The sequence below is a fragment of the Alligator sinensis genome, unplaced genomic scaffold (genome assembly GCF_000455745.1).
Source record: "Alligator sinensis unplaced genomic scaffold, ASM45574v1 scaffold694_1, whole genome shotgun sequence".
Lineage (NCBI taxonomy): Eukaryota > Metazoa > Chordata > Crocodylia > Alligatoridae > Alligator > Alligator sinensis.
Genome location: NW_005842339.1, coordinates 975,587 through 991,343, shown reverse-complemented (window position 1 = coordinate 991,343; position 15,757 = coordinate 975,587). Strand labels below are relative to the sequence as shown.

Below are 15,757 nucleotides of genomic sequence, written 5' to 3'. Positions count from 1 at the left end.
ATGCCCTCATTCAGCAATATACTAAAGTAGGTGCCTGTCTTTACACTTGTGAATAATCTCATCAGGCCGTTAGTGACAGTATAGTTATCTCCAACAACAGAGCAGTATCATCTTATCTCACACAGCATCCCCCCAAATAAGACATGCACCTTATCTAGGGAAGCAAAAAGAAGGGAAAAAAAGAATTTTCCGGACATGGAAAAATGCTCAGGCTTTGGGGTCTGTGGCAGAAACACTGCAGGGATCCTGCCTGCTGCAGCTGTGGCTGTGAGAGGGTCAGCACTACAGCTCTGAACTCGCTTCCCTCCCTCGCTGAGGCTAGCAGAGAGGGAATCACAGCAGCCATCCTGCAGCACTGCCTCCCTGCTTCTATTCTTCAGTGCATCTATTCCAGCAAAAACTCAGTTTCCCTGCTTAATACACGCAGCCTGATTTTGGAGGGATGATATTTGATATGCAAGAAAATACAGTACGTCGCAGGCTTGGTCTGCACCAGTGTGCTCACCTAATAGCTTCACGGGCTGGATCTGACCCACGGGCTATGCCACGGACTACATGGAGATTGAGCGGTGAAAATGGAAGCACAGAGGCTTCCTCAGCATTCAGCGAGCAGAAAGCAGATGGAGCCAAGCATGAAGGACCCGAGGGGATCCAGATTACCTTAGAACCAAGTGGAGCTAAGCCTTTGGGGTCTGTGACAGAAGCAATGGAAAAAAATTGCGCCCCTTTGTCTTTATAATAGAAGACAATGCCACCTCCATTCCCAGGGGGAAAGGATGCTCCATGAGGAACACGTAGCAAGGTGATAAAGAGAAGCACCCTGTGTGTAAGGTGTGGAAGGGAGAGAACAATTTCTGACATTAAACGTTTCACCATTAATCTTCCCAGTCACCACAGCTTCTGCCCCACGGTCCATTTAAAATCTGCCCCAGACTGGATGAGATCACAGCTAATGGGAGGGTTCCTCAACCCAAGGGGAAGCTTTTGCTTCCTCTCAGGAAGGAGTTGCCCAGTGAGAGATGCAAACAGAAAGGGCTCGGTTTGCCCCTACCTACACCCATGGGGGCAGGGGGCTATATTCTTTTCCCCATCACCTCCCACACTGAGTTGTGCTACTGGGCTCTGCCTCCACAGTATCAGGACAAAAAGACCAAGCCCCTGCTGTAGATTTGAGGGGATTCAGGGTGCAAGTTTTCAGGGAGTCACCAGTGTTGTCAAGGTGGACTCGATTGGACTCTATTAGTGCTCCTCAGGGGTTAGATGTTACCAGTCCCGTCAGGATACACACTGTCAGGATACCGTCTGTGACGCTGTGTCCTTAACAACTTCACTGTTATAAGAAAGAGACTGCAGGCTTCAGTTCTTAGTGACAAAGAGCTCAGCCAGGTTTACTAACTAAAAGAAGCCTAGACGCTAACATCCGTGGCACTTGCCAGGTTATTCACAGGCATGGACATAACCCCTAAGTCCTGTATAAACTATTAAGGGTTCCCAGGCCTCTTTTTAGAGACCAAAAGAACTTCATGTTTACACCAGACACATCCTAGTGCTCAACAACGACTAAACCCTCTTTAATTAAAAACAACCACATCCTAAATCTTGCCAATTAGCACATCTTTCCCACTGCATAGAGACACCTGTCTCCCAGGTCACTGATCTTTGTTTGATGTTCTGACCCAGCCTTATAAATTTGCTATCTGTTGGCTTTGACGATGCCTCTAAAACTGACAAGCTACTTTGTCAGCACTTCTGTGCAAGCCTTTATGGTATGCCTAGTCTGGTATTCATTGGAGCCAACTTCAGTTCATGCCGTGACCAGGGCCTCTGTCCAATTTCAATATGCAGTAACCCATGGTTGTATTATACTGCACCAGGGCCTACCCAGGGTGCAAGGACCTGAGAGGGGGAGGGGGCAGCTGGGAGTGGGGCGGCACGGTGCCCAACCACCACAACTGCCATTTTGGAAGGACCAGTCTCAAAAGCGGGTGGTGAACAATGACTCTCAACATGCACAAATACAGGCTCAACACGCACAAATGGAGACTTGGGAATGATTAGCTAGGCTGCAGTAATGCAGCAGAGGACCCAGAGGTTACAGCAGACCATAAGCTGAGTATGAGACAACACTGTTGCAAAGAAGGCCAACAACATATTGGGTTGTACTAACAGAAGCATCACTTGCCAATCAAGGGAAGTGATTCTTCTGCTCTGTTCAGTATTGCTGAGGCCTCGCCTGGAGTACTGCGTCCAGTTTTGGGCCCCACGCTTCAAGAAGGATGTGGACACATTGGAAAGAGTCCAGCACAGAGAACCAAAGCTGATAGAGACTGAGAAGCATGACTGATAAGGAAAGGCTGAAAGAACTAAGGTTATTTAGTCTGGAGAAAAGGAGACGGAGAGGGGATTTGATAACAGTCTTCAAATACCCATAGGGCAATTAGAGAAATGGAACTGGGCTTTTCTCTGTGGCCATGGGGGACAGGACTAGGAGCAATGGCCTCAAGCTGCAGCAGGGGAAATTAGCAGGTACTTTCTGACTAGGATGGTGGTCAAGCACTGGTACAGGCTACTTACAGAAATTGCAGAATCTCCATCCCGGGAAGTTTTCAAGAGCAGGTTGGACAGACACTTGGCTTGGTTGTTTTAGTCAGGGATAAACATGCCTTGACCAGAGGGCTGGACTAAGTGGCCTTGTAAGGTCCCTTCCAGCCATACCTTCCTACGATTGTTTCAGAAGAAGCTGGGGCTACAACGGCAGGAAAACCCCTGCAGTTACCAGATGTCACATCTCCACTCCAGGGCTGAGCCACACAGCTTTGATGGCAACCACCTTAGAACATAGGCAAGCCAAGAGACTGCCAACAATGCTGAGAAGTAAGCAACAAGAGTGGATGAACACCTCAGAAACAAAAGGACTCTGCTCTCATAAAATGTGAGAAGAGTAAGGGAAGAAACACCTGGGGTGGTTTGCTGGAGGGGAGCAGTTGTTAAACAATGTTTTCACATAGTCTCCTTCAGGTAACAGACATGGTGCTACACAAACCTTATCGTTAGGCAGGGGCTACCACTGCTTATTTTATAGACCCAGTTTAGAAGAAAAAGGAGTCAAATTAATGCAACTTTGCTGTAGTTAACTGCTTCCAGGGACATAATGTAATGCCACGCACCATCCTGGATAGTACCATATGAGAGTTTCAACTGAACTGACTAACACAGAATAAGGAAATGAAAATGCAAGTGACCCTGAATTTCACTGCTCCTGGACATAACACTGGGGAGCACCATCTTCTTAAGGAAGAGTCTGCCAAGTCACAGTATCAGAAGAAATTCTCTATCCTTCCTCCTCCCCACACCCTGTCCCCCAAATGCATTCACAACCTAAAATCTTGCCTTGACAATACAAGAATGTAAAAAAGTAACAGGATGCTGCTCACCCCTCCATCAGATCCTCCCAAGGACAGTCCCCTTTCTGCTATTCTGCAGGTGAAACAACAGTCTCAGATCAGAAAGGAAGTCAGATCTCTTTGGCCTTTAACAACATCAGTTACAATGCACAGCCATTTGGTAAATACTGGACAAATCATCAGATGTCATGGATATGAGTGAGGAAGACGAGATGCTATCTGCTTGTGCAATTACCATCAATCATGAAAATAAAGTATACAACACCAAAAAAGGCAGCTGCAGGGTCAGGAATTCTCTGCTTCCTTCTAGAAACCCCAAAGACTCTAAAAACAAAAGTCTGGCAAACCCTGTTCAAGCAGGTCCAGTGTGAGGAAGCCCAGATCTGAATTCAAAAGGACAGTAATCTTTTAATATAATCTAGTTTCTTTCAAAACTAGAAGCCCAGATTTTGGTAAGGGCAGATTACTGTCTAGTGAGCCAAGCCCTATTGAAAGTGAAACCAGGTATTTATACCATTTGCATATCAGCAGAAAGGCTGAGAGTGTAAGAAACAGCATTTACAGTCAACCAGTGATGTATAACATAAGCTACACCACTACAGCCTAGTGCTTGATTTAGTGAATACTATTCTCTTTCAAAGAAAGATTGGATCTTTTATCTTTCAATTATCCTTTCAACTGTATCATATTCAAATGTCCCCAGTACTGGACCAGCACACATGCAAGCATGGAGGAAGCCACCTGCTTATGGCACTTTCTTAACTCTAGCTCAGGTGCACAAAAAATGACAGGAGTACAAATAAAAAAGAGAAAAGACTGCCAGAGAACAATGAGCCAACTTAAATAAGACTGTGTTCAATCCAGGACAATGCCATATGCCTTTGGGTTTCTCTCCTTAGCCTCTATTAAATTAGGCAGAGTCTGCCCCAGATTATTGCAAAATGAAAAAGCAGCTTTGAAAAAAAAGCTGTTTAATGCTCTACATCATTAGCCTTAGTCCTTCAACTAACGAGCTTAAAATCAGTTACAGGCTGTAAGCACCATCACTGCAATTCTGCTTTCTTCCAGTCTAACATTAGGGACGTTTAAAAAGCTAAAAAGGAAAAAAAAATTACCTACGGATTCTTTCGGCTTCCTCTCTAGTGATCAATGCATCAGTTATGCCTCTTCCACATTTCCTAGGAGTGCACCCTACAGAAGTAAAAAGAAAAGGTTATGTTACCAAAAAACACACATCATGAATTTCAGTCCCTTTATCCCATTTCCCCCAACATTTGTTTTGTTTGAAAGAGACACTGTCAGACTCAAAAAGGAGCTTCCTTGACCTAGAGTACTAACATTATTAAAACTAAAAACTAAGAATTTTGACCCATATAAAGTTGATTCTCGCTAGTGATGTCTTGTGCACATTGCTCACTTTCAGAAGTGAAAATAGACTAGGCAATTCCCCTTTTGTTTCTACCCACCTTCAAGTTATACTTTGTGTGAAGCAGAAATTCTACTTTTTGGTTAAACACAGTGCAATGCCCTTAAAAATAAACTACACTTCCCGCTAACCTAAGAACAAATCATAGGAACATTTCTATTCCTCTTTGCTTTTTGTAGAAACAAATTTGTCACAAAGTCCAAATAAAGGGCTTAAACCAGGGGTGCTCAATCTCTAGGCTGCAGGCCAGATCTGGCCAGTGGAGCCATACCATCCAGCCCACAGGGCTCCCCATGTGTCCAGAAATTTCATGATGGGCGAGTGATGGCAACTCACAGTGCCACTGCACCACCACCAAATTTCCAAGTCCCACATGGTTGAATCGGGTCCAGGACCCACACAGCTGGACAGGGCCCCAGCTAAGCCAGCACTGCACCTCGGATCGGGGCCACAGACCAGATCTAACTCAGGGCATGAGGGCTGCTGCAGTGGCTACTAAGGCAGCAGCAGAGTGGGGTCTGGTTTGGGTGGTGCAGAGTCAGGCAGCAGCAATGGCATGGAGTCCAGCACAGGTAGTCCAGGGTCTGATGGCAGCAGCAGTGGCATGCAGGTCCAGCAGGGACAGAGGCCGGTGCAGAGTGTGGTGGCAGCCTGGAGTCCACAGGGGGAAGAAGTGGGGGCAGGGCAGGGTCCGGCAGGGTCAAGAATAGGGTCAGTGCAGGTTCTGGGGGTGGTTGGCGGGCAGGGTCCTGTAAGGGCCAGAGCAGCAGGAGTGCAGGGTTGAGCAGCAGTGAGCCAATCATGCCACCAATGACCATCCTCAACAGGCCCCAAGGGACAACTTCCAGTGCCCTCTGGTAGCTTGGAAAGCTGGACAGAGAGGTTCTATGGGGTGAATCTGACCCACAGACTGCATGTTTGATACCCCTGGTATAGACAATAGGAAAGTGGCCGTGCTACTCACTTGTACTAATCATTCAGAGGACTCTACAACTGATTCTAATTCAAATTAATTTCTATAGACAGCCATGAAATCACCTGCCTGGTAGGCAGAGAGTCCAATGAGTGAAGAGCATCCCATCTCTTCTCAGAATCACTGGAAAAAACAAGGAGTAACCATATAAAAGAGCTGCTTCCAGTCACACTAAGCCATATGGGAATATTGCCGGGAGAATTACAGAGGCATGTTCAAAATTTGCTTGAACAACCTCGTGTGGAAGAGACGGAACAGGACAAACAATATTTTATATCCTGTGTTGACATAAAAAAGTCCTGAGAGATGCTCTTTATACAAGAGCCTGCATGTCAGTCTTCTGGTGAAAGGGCATATAGCTTTAAGATGTATCACAAATAACCTTTAAAATTCACTTTTGCTGAATCTGGCAATAATAAACAAAGAAATTGGCAAGTCCTCAAGAATCATTTCAAGGAGGAGCAGGGGAATTAGCCATCTAAAATAAAGGACATGTAGCATGCTATTCTGTACTGTGTTGAAACACAAATGAAACAGAGTTCCTGAACCACTGGCAGTTTTCAAGATGCCATTCAATGGAAATTCAAGTGCCTTAAACCAGAAAAGAAGCAACTGTGGACTGAAGACATCACAGAGGTGACAACCTGAAGCCACAGTACAAGTCACAAACCTGTGTCCAGCTGTATTGCCAACCTCTGTTATTCAAGAGTCAGAACAGAGAATTTGTCATACATTTAAGTAATTAATTCAGAGTTTTTAATTTCTAGGACCTACTCAGGGAAAGTTTTCAAGACTTCCTCTGCAACCATTAAAGGCAACATACTTCCTTTAAAAAAAAACCCTGGAATTTTCATATTACTACCTAACTCCAGGTGCAGAAGAGCTCAACACCCAATACTGGAACATCTGTAATAAGACTGCAAGACCTGGAATTACTGTATGGGTTTAAAGAGTACAGCTCACAGCCACAGGCTGTAATAAGCATGTGAATGGGGACTCATTAACCAAGTTTTGCCTGCCCCGTCATAAAAGGTACTAGAATTCTGCACTAGTGGGACTTTCTCATAGCGCAGAAATAGAAACGAATTCAGGTTCTCGGAAGTGCTGGCCTAATCTACTAAAGACGCGATGGTTAACAACATGATCTGTGCAGAAGCATCAACATTGATGATGATGGAGCATAAAGCCTGGAAAAGCAGTAAGCAGAATTTGACTGTCCCATCTGAGACCAAGATTAGATGGCACATGATGGGGTAACATACAGGTCTTGAGATGAAACTGAAGAGAGGCCAGATGACAAGGGAGTGCAGAGAAACAGGGAAGGTATCCTGGATGGCAGTGGTAACACTGGGGGAGGTTCTTTCACCCAACATGGAGACAACTTCTTTGGTGATTAAGGAGCAATGTTGCAAGTGAAGTTGTAGGGGAGAAAGCATGCTTTTAGGAGGAAACATCAGTAGAGACTTTTGTACACAAGACTTAAAATGCAGACCACAGACAGCAATCACATCACACCATGGTATCTTCTCTTCTCCAGTACGGAACGCAAAGAGATCAGCCTTTGACTGGCAACACCCTGAATTTCCATGAGACTTATTCACGATAAGGCAACCGTTTGCACCTAAACACCCTGCTGTGTGATACTACTTACTGCGTCAATGGAAGTACTATTTGACTACTTTGAAATCTATTAAAATGGCTCAAAACTCAGATACAGAAGCCTTCCTGTAATGGTCTATTGCTGTGGTCACAATATGCGACAGAATAACCAGTGCAAGTGCTAAAACCTCAAACTATGGTGTACTAGACTATGGATGCAAAAACTGCAGACTCATTGATAGACCAGCATCTGAAGGTTAAACTTTATTTGTATCATTGCAGGAATCTGAACCAAACTTTGGAAAAACAAGTACTTTTTTTTACAAATCTTCTTTTTAACTTTCAGACATGGACCTTCACATGCCTATAGCCACCCATGACAGATGACCATTCATTATCCTTCTAGTACCCACTGTGAGAATCAATAGCCTCAAACAGTTTATAATTAGGTTCTGCATGAGCTTTGGCCTAGTCCTAAATTTAAAAAATAAGTTGGAGCAAAACTAAAAATTTACTTTTTAACAACCTTTATGCATTCTGTCTTTAAAATGTTTTTGCATTTTGAAGACAGAATGCATGCACAGTCTGAGGTGTACTCGGTAGCCGTGTTGGTCTGAGATGAAAAGACATACATAAAAACTAGAACTCTTGGTTCCAAAATGATAATTTGCAATAACAATAATGCAAGCTTTGATCCCAAAAGCTTGTAGAAAAGGACAATTTTCTTGCCAGTTTCCAGTTAGTCTAATAAAAAGGTATCATTTTGGAACTAAGAGTTCTAGTTTTTTATATGCACTGTCTAACAACTTTGTTTTTCAGAACTAGCATTTATCATTTCTACCTCTCTTTATTTATTCCTGTTATTCCTGGACACTGCCAGTTTTCCTTGTACCATTTACCTGAAACCTGATCAAAGAAAGTACCGACTTTCCTGTCCTTTTCAACTAGGCTGGCAGTGAAGCCAGGTAGTTTGCATAGTCTCTAAAACAAATACCTATTTCCCTTGAACAATTCCTGACCATTATCTAGAAGAACAGCATTGATTGGCAGTGGAATTCAAAAACAACATTTATCTAGGGAGTCTTTCCACAAATGCAGCTGACAAGTCCATCATGTTCTGAATGAATTATGGCAGAAAAATGTTTCCTGCTAGAAAGAAAAAATATACAAATCCCTCTCCCTTCTCAAAGACCATGGGGTGTGAAACAACCCAAAAGATTATGACCACAGAAAATGTAACCCTTTGTGAGACAGATAAATTCATCAACATCATCATAATGGGTGATGCAAAGCTCCACTGGATCCAGAAGGCAAGAATTCCTAGCTGTCTAGATCTACCTGAAGAATTAGCTTTGACTGTATTTGAGAAAACATTTAAAGCCAGGACATCTGGTGGTTGTTATCCAAACATCTATAATGGTTACCGGATGGTCAAATAAGCCCTTTGGTTAAACAATGGTTACCAGATTTACCTCTCTCACAAACAATGAATAAACCATCCTGAGAAACAAAAAAGTGGAAGTGGCAGACTAACCAGTTTTCCTGTAAGTAAGAAATCTGCAAGTGGTTTCTGAGTATCAGGGTCTCTGCACATGAGTGGCACTGTGCAGTGTCAATTGCTACAGCAATCAAAAACAAGACTTAGATTATTTTAAGAACAAAGAATCTCACTGATGCTTCTTCCCTTGCAGCTAAACATTGGGTTAAACAAAAACGTTGCATTTTGCAAAATGAAAGTATATCAACCATTTACAATATACTGAGACTCACAGGAGGGATGCAACAGGACTCAGAAGCAAAGGGCACCATTCTTGATCTTCCTAATTTTCCCTGACTCTGCACTTCAAGTGACAACAGTTCACAACTCTGTATTTGCCTGTCTGAGGAGGACACTACAAATGCTAGTTCTGAATGTGCTTATTCTATTTCTCAAACTAGTTTCTCCTCTGGAAAAAAACTAAAATTAAAATTAGTACGTTCTCAAAAAAAACTTTATCAAGATTCTGTCATTTTAGTGACATTGAGCAGCCTTTGAAAAGTAGCAAGATCAGCCTAAAGAGGAGGAGGCTGGAAATGCCCTCACATGTGGCCAGAACCAGGATTTACTAAAGGGGAAGTGCAGCACACTGCCTCTCAGACCATGGGGAGGATGGGGCAAGGTGTGGCTGGAGCTCCCAGGTCTGCAGGAAACACCAGGGAGCTGGGCAGGGAGCAGGTGCACAGGCTCTTTCTTTTTTGGAGAAAAATGCCTGCCTGGAGAAGCCCACAGGCAAGGTGACCCACCTCAAGACACCAAGAAATTTCCAACAAACTGCTCCAAGCAGCAGCATAACTAGGGATGAGCCATCGGGGCACAAGCCCCAGGCACTAACTTTGGGGGTTGCTGGAAGGAAGCAGGGGATACCAGAATAGCAGCAAGGTAACAAGCTCAGCACTCCGCCACAATCTACATACAAGTTGGTGGCAGCTGTGAGAGGGTAAAGGGAATGGTGACTGAGGGTGACAAGAGACTCCTGGCTCAGGACTGCAAGGCCAGAGGTAACAGGCTCAACTGAGAGGTGAGCCCACTGAAGACAGTCTCTAGGTGAGCCCACAACCCTTCAGGTAAGGTTCTGCCTGGCCCCTCCACTCTAGTTCTCCTGTGCTCAGCAAAATCCCTTCCCCACCTATCCACCCTATCTCCCCTCTGCCCAGGGCACCAAAATAGCTACAGGTCTGGCTCAGAGCTCTGGGGCTGAATCCAGTTTCACAGAACAGAGTAATTACTCCTTTTACTGAATCACTAATCTATCTGCAAAACCACCTGCAACCTTCTGCAAGTGTCTGGGAATTTCCTTCAGCATCTCAACAGCACCCCCATGTGGGGACTCAGGAAAAAAACAAAACAAGATTTAACCAAGCACTGAGTACACTTGATACATCACACTAGAAGTCAAGTCAACTTGCTAATAATAGAGATGTCTGCAAATATATCAAATAGTATAGGTGTCCTCCTGAGAACAAAGAATGAAGGGATGCATCTAAAAACTGTCAGCCATTTAAGTAAACAACTGACATGTAATAAGTTAAGAGAGCACATAGCACCTGATACAATATTCCAGACACAAACTTAAAGGACTGCTTTATGGAATGGCTCTGCCTTTACCTGAAAAACTTCCCCTGCCTCCTTTGGGTGCGGAGCCAGCCACGCTCTCAGGGCCAATTAATCATAAAACAAGAGTGTGTGCTTCACTTGGAGTAAGTTACAGAGCTCTTGAAATCTGCAGGGCCTCTCTATGATGAAATGTAAAGCTGTTTGGGTTATCAAGACCAAAAAGGACCTTGTCCACTCCAGGGCAGAGTAAATGTCTGGACCGCAAGTTTCTCTGGCAAGCAAAAAATGAGAATGGGCTTTTTGCTGGCCATAAACCTAACAGCTAAATAAACATGCTTTGAGGGAAGCACCAGCTCAGTCATTTCTTTTGAGCTTGAGGCAGGAGTGACTGTGCAGAAACCCCTGGCCTTGCTTCTACCGGACCCCAAACTGGATTAGCAGAATGCTCCCTTCTGGCCATAACATCTTGGAAAAACCAGAAGGCACAAAGTGTGTTTTAACTGGCACAGAGCCACGTACGTTCTCTACCCAGCGAGCTCTCCTACCAGGGAGCTACAAAGCACTTTGGCCCAAAGAACTTTTGGAACAAGTCCCACATACACCCCTGCTGGTCTCATGGATGACTTCAGCCATGCCTATACTAGCAGACCCTCAGTCTACATCACATTTGGTTTCAAAGTCAGCTTGCCACAGAGGTCAGAGCTACCCAGGAGAAGAGAGAAAAACAGGAGAGTTTTTCCTGCTTTTCCACACAACCCTGGGGCAACATTCTTAGACAGCTAAGACTGCAGCCTGGACTTTCCCCAAAAATCCTGGTATCCCTCCAGTCACTGCCATCCATTTCCACAGCACAAAGGAGAGGGAAACCCCATCACAGGAACCCAAAGACATAAGTGGCTAGGGAAACAGGTACCTACTGGAGAGGAAAATGCCTCAGAAGCTGCTGCAACTTCCTGGAAGAGAATTTATGGAGCACATGTGCCTACCACACCTGTGAGCAGTAATATCAAAGCTGTGTTTTCATTATCAGTGACAATCTGAAGAGAAACCAGCTCCAACACACACATCTGGCAAAAAGCAGCATCAGAAGCTAGTGTTTGTGATTATTACATGCTGACAATGCCCCAAATGACTTCCACTACATCATCCATATAGTATTTACAGGTTAGAAAAAAACAACCTCCTTCACAAGCCCATTACAGAACTCAGTGGAGCATGAAAGGAATTCAGAAATAGAATCAGTAGATGGTTTATTCTGCATTGCCTTAGAAAAGCAGTTTATGGGGGAAGAATAGTACAGGAATGGGTCTGGAACCAACAGTTCCTGGAATGACATCAGAGACCTGAGCACTTAGGTAGTCAAAACACATGTACAATGTGATGAGATGCAGGATGTAAAGGTTTGCCTGAGACTCCAGAGGAAATGCAGCTGGAGCACAGGCAGCCTGCTAGGTGACTAGGAGGGCCACCGCACTTCAGCACAGACACTTGTATACAAATACCTTCAAATCGTTTGTGGCTGTCATAATCCTCGGAGCAGGGCACCTCCACAAATCTGTCCTGCAGGCTCTCGCTGGAGTGAGCCAGCACCTCAGTGACACCGTCCTCATTCTTCAAGTAGCTCCAGCTCAAGAGGCCACCAAGGACAGCAGAAGAGATAAGGAATGCTGCTTTCAGCCACTTCCGCCTCGATTCTTGCTGGCTTCTGCTTTTCTTCACACTAAGGACAGAACATAGGAACAGCCCTGAGTGAACGAGTAATGATTCTGCACACTGATCTGCATTATAAGAGTCATAAGTCTCAAGGAAGGGGAACAGGGGGTTCCTGACAGCTGAAAGAACATTACAAGCTTTGTAGCACCAAGCTTTGATGATTTCATAGATTTCATAGACATTAGGGCTGGAAGGGCCCTAGGAGGTCATCAAGTCCAGCCCCCCGCCCCAGGGGCAGGAAGGCAGCTAGGGTCAAAGAATCCCAGCAAGATTAGCATCCAAACATTTCTTGAATGAGTCTGCACCACTTCTGGAGGGAGTCAATTCCAGGCCCTGGGGGCTCAGTCAGTAAAGAAGTATTTCCTTATGTCCAGCCTAAAACGGTCTTGGAAGAGTTTATGACCATTGGTCCATGTTATCCCTCGGGGCACTCTGGTGAACAGCACACCCCTTATGTACTTATAGACTACAAGGTCATCCCTGAGCCTGCGCTTTTCCACGCTAAAGAGTCCCATGGCTCTCAGCCTCTCTTCATAAAGCCTATTCTCTTGCCCTCTGATCATGCACATGGCTCTCCTCTAGACTCTCTCAAGCTTCTCGACATCCTTCTTGAACTGTGAAGCACAGAATTGGATGCAATACTCCAGCTGTGGCCTCACCAAGGCTGAGTACAGTGGGAGGATGACATCCTGAGATTTACTTGAGAAGCATCTATAGATGCAAGCCAGAGTTTTGTTTGCTTTACCACTTGCGACATCACATTGGTGGCTCATGTTCATCTTGTGGTCAATCATGACCCCCAAGTCTCTTTTGGCAGTGGTGCTAGCAAGCGTAGCACTGCCAAACCTATAAGTGTGCTGCATGCGTGTGCGTGCCCCCGCCCCAAGTTGGAGTACCTTGCATTTTTCAGTATTAAACATCATCAGATTTATCTCTGCTCACTTTCTAAGCTTATCCAAGTCAGCCTGGATCACTAGCCTACCCTCAGGTGTGAACGCTATGCCCCAAAGTTTAGTGTCATTGGCAAATTTGGCCAGTGCGCTTCTGACACCGATGTCCACATCGTTGATAAAGTTGTTAAAGAGAACCAGTCCAAGAACAGAGCTGATGAGACTGAGGCTGTGATCGTAAGTGTGGTTATCCGAGATAACCACCCCCCACCACCACCACTTCGAAAGATTATTTTTTATTCTTTGTAGCCTATGTTAAATCCATTCCCCAAAGAACCAAAGCGCTGCTTGTCTTCTAAGCATATTCTCACCCTTAAAATGTGGCGGATAGGAGACAGAAACCATGCCACAACTCTTCCCTAGGACCCAGATTTTAGTCGGTTACTGTTCCTGATTTTCTGTTGCTGCCACAGGATATTTATCCAGACAAATATACCTGCATGTGTAGCCATTAAGTAAAAAGTGAGCAGTATCTGAAGTTTCCCCAGTCTCTGTAGAGCATCATCTTGTCTGCTGTGGCCTCTTGGGCTCCAAGAATCCAGCCTTTCTCAGCCTGCCCTGGCAGTGAGCTCAAAGGAAAAATTCCACACAGGTTCTCTAAGACGCCCAAATGAACACAGAGGAGCAAGATGTCCTAACTAGCAACAAATACCACATCCCTGGCTGTTCCGGTAGCTAGTCAAGGGTCACCTGCTTAAGTACTGGAGTTAACTTGCTAGGAAAGTCAACACTGCTGCAAACTAAAGAAGCCATTCTGTGAGGGAAAATAAGGGACCGTGGACTCTGTGCTGGCAAACCTCTTGCAGTCTCATCTGCAACCTCCCACAGGAGATTCCAAGTAGTGAGCACATCTCTTAAACGCCTGCCATGGCAGCCTTTTCTTTCTCCCATGATGACAGTGTCATTGGGCCTCAAGCACCCATGATTTCTCTAAAACCCATTCAAATTGTTCCATGCTTGGACCTTCCACTTCTAATTTTGCCCCTTTGCACAAGTCCTTCTGTGGTGGCATCATGCACACAGTCACTTCACGTTTCTCACTAAATATAGTAGAATACAACTGTTTGCCAATTACACAGGGTGCATTCCCAACACATCCACCCTGTACCCATCTAAAAGAGAAAAGACAAGATTTACTTTTAATATATCAAAAGGAACAAGACTAAACATGCATGCTTATGAAAGACAGAAATGTTCCCAGGGTAAGATATAGGTAGGTTAAAACTGTATTTTCAAACTGGGCGCACACATCCCCAAGGGAGCATGGAGCTTTGCCCAGAGGTACATGCCTACATTTTAATAATGGTGGCAGAGCTTCTGATTGGTCCACATGCAGTGAATAATAGTGTTGCTGTATGTTGATGCTGGCGTTGACACTCTTCCTAAGCAAGGGCCAGCTGTATTTGCAGGTAAACAGGTACACAGCCAAAAAAAGTTTGAACACCACTGGGTTGCAAGATCTCTATAACCCTTGGACTGATGCTTCAGAAGACATGGGTCCAACTCCTAGCTCTAACAAACTCCATGCAACACTGAGTATCTCAGCTCCCCCTCTCTGTACAACAGAAATAGCCATCCTCTCTCTTACCCATTTAGACCTCAAAGCAGGGACTAATTCTTGACAGCTTCCCTGCCCCACAAGACTCTGAACAGCAGCCAGAAAAACTGATCAGACCCCTCCTTGTCAGGTTTACTCGGCACCTACTGCTGCTGTATGGAAAAGTAACAGACCGTGGGGAGGGTAGTGGAACTGCATGTCTGCACAGGCAAGATGAACCTCTGCAGTGCCAGCCACAGGGCTTGGGACTGCTAAACTATTTTAAAAGCACTGCACTCAGAAGTGGCTGGCCAGGGTCTGTTGATGTGAGCTTCAGCCCACAACAGCTTGCACTATCTATCCACACACACCCCCTTGGATTTTGGAAAGGGGAGTGCAGATGGTGTGATACATCATCTTATACAACACACATTCTTCTCTAGGTAAGAAGAAACTAAAAGCTTTACTAATATTTTAGGGGCCTGGAGCTGTATTGTTCAGTTGCAGATTGAATAAAAATAAATATAACTTTATTGGAATGTGCATTAATTTGTTAGATCGCATAATACATATCACACACGCAACACACTAGGCAAAACATAATCAAATGATGCTGTTCCTTTAGTCCTGATGTCATTAGAGTTAAACAAGCATCTCCCAGGTGTCTAAAACAAAACATAGCCTTCTTGAGCATCTCGACAGTGCTGTCAATGCTTCACTTGAAGTTATTTCTACACCCACGTTAATAATGTTCACCTGAGTTAACATTTCCAAGCCAAAGTTAAAGTTTTTTAGCTAGAGTTAAAAGTCTGCAGGGCTGTGAAGCAAGAGCTATGTTGCCAGGAGCAGCCACCATGCGGCCGACTTGCACTAGCAAGGAGAGCATGACTAGTGGAAAATCAAAGCTATTAACAAGGACAAAGCCTCTTAAGGATAACACCTATGGGTGAAGGCTTTAGGAGGAACAGGGTGGTCCAGGGGTGCTCAACCTCCAGCCTGGGGGCCAGATGTTGCCTGCGCAGCCATAGCACCTGGCCTGTGGGGAAATTTGGCAGCAGGGG

At 44.9% G+C, this 15,757-nt stretch overlaps 1 protein-coding gene across 1 annotated transcript in view; it reads right to left on the bottom strand.

Moving 5' to 3' along the window:
• Positions 1 to 15,757, bottom strand: part of OGFOD3 (2-oxoglutarate and iron dependent oxygenase domain containing 3) — a 97,697-nt gene that overhangs the window by 80,835 nt on the left and 1,105 nt on the right. The window contains exons 2-5 of the mRNA XM_006028756.3: positions 14,268 to 14,271; positions 11,999 to 12,216; positions 4,520 to 4,595; positions 3,435 to 3,477 (exon numbers count right to left, since the gene is read on the bottom strand). Of these exons, the coding sequence (XP_006028818.1) occupies positions 3,435 to 3,477; positions 4,520 to 4,595; positions 11,999 to 12,216; positions 14,268 to 14,271 (341 nt within the window). The remainder of the gene's footprint in view (positions 1 to 3,434; positions 3,478 to 4,519; positions 4,596 to 11,998; positions 12,217 to 14,267; positions 14,272 to 15,757) is intronic.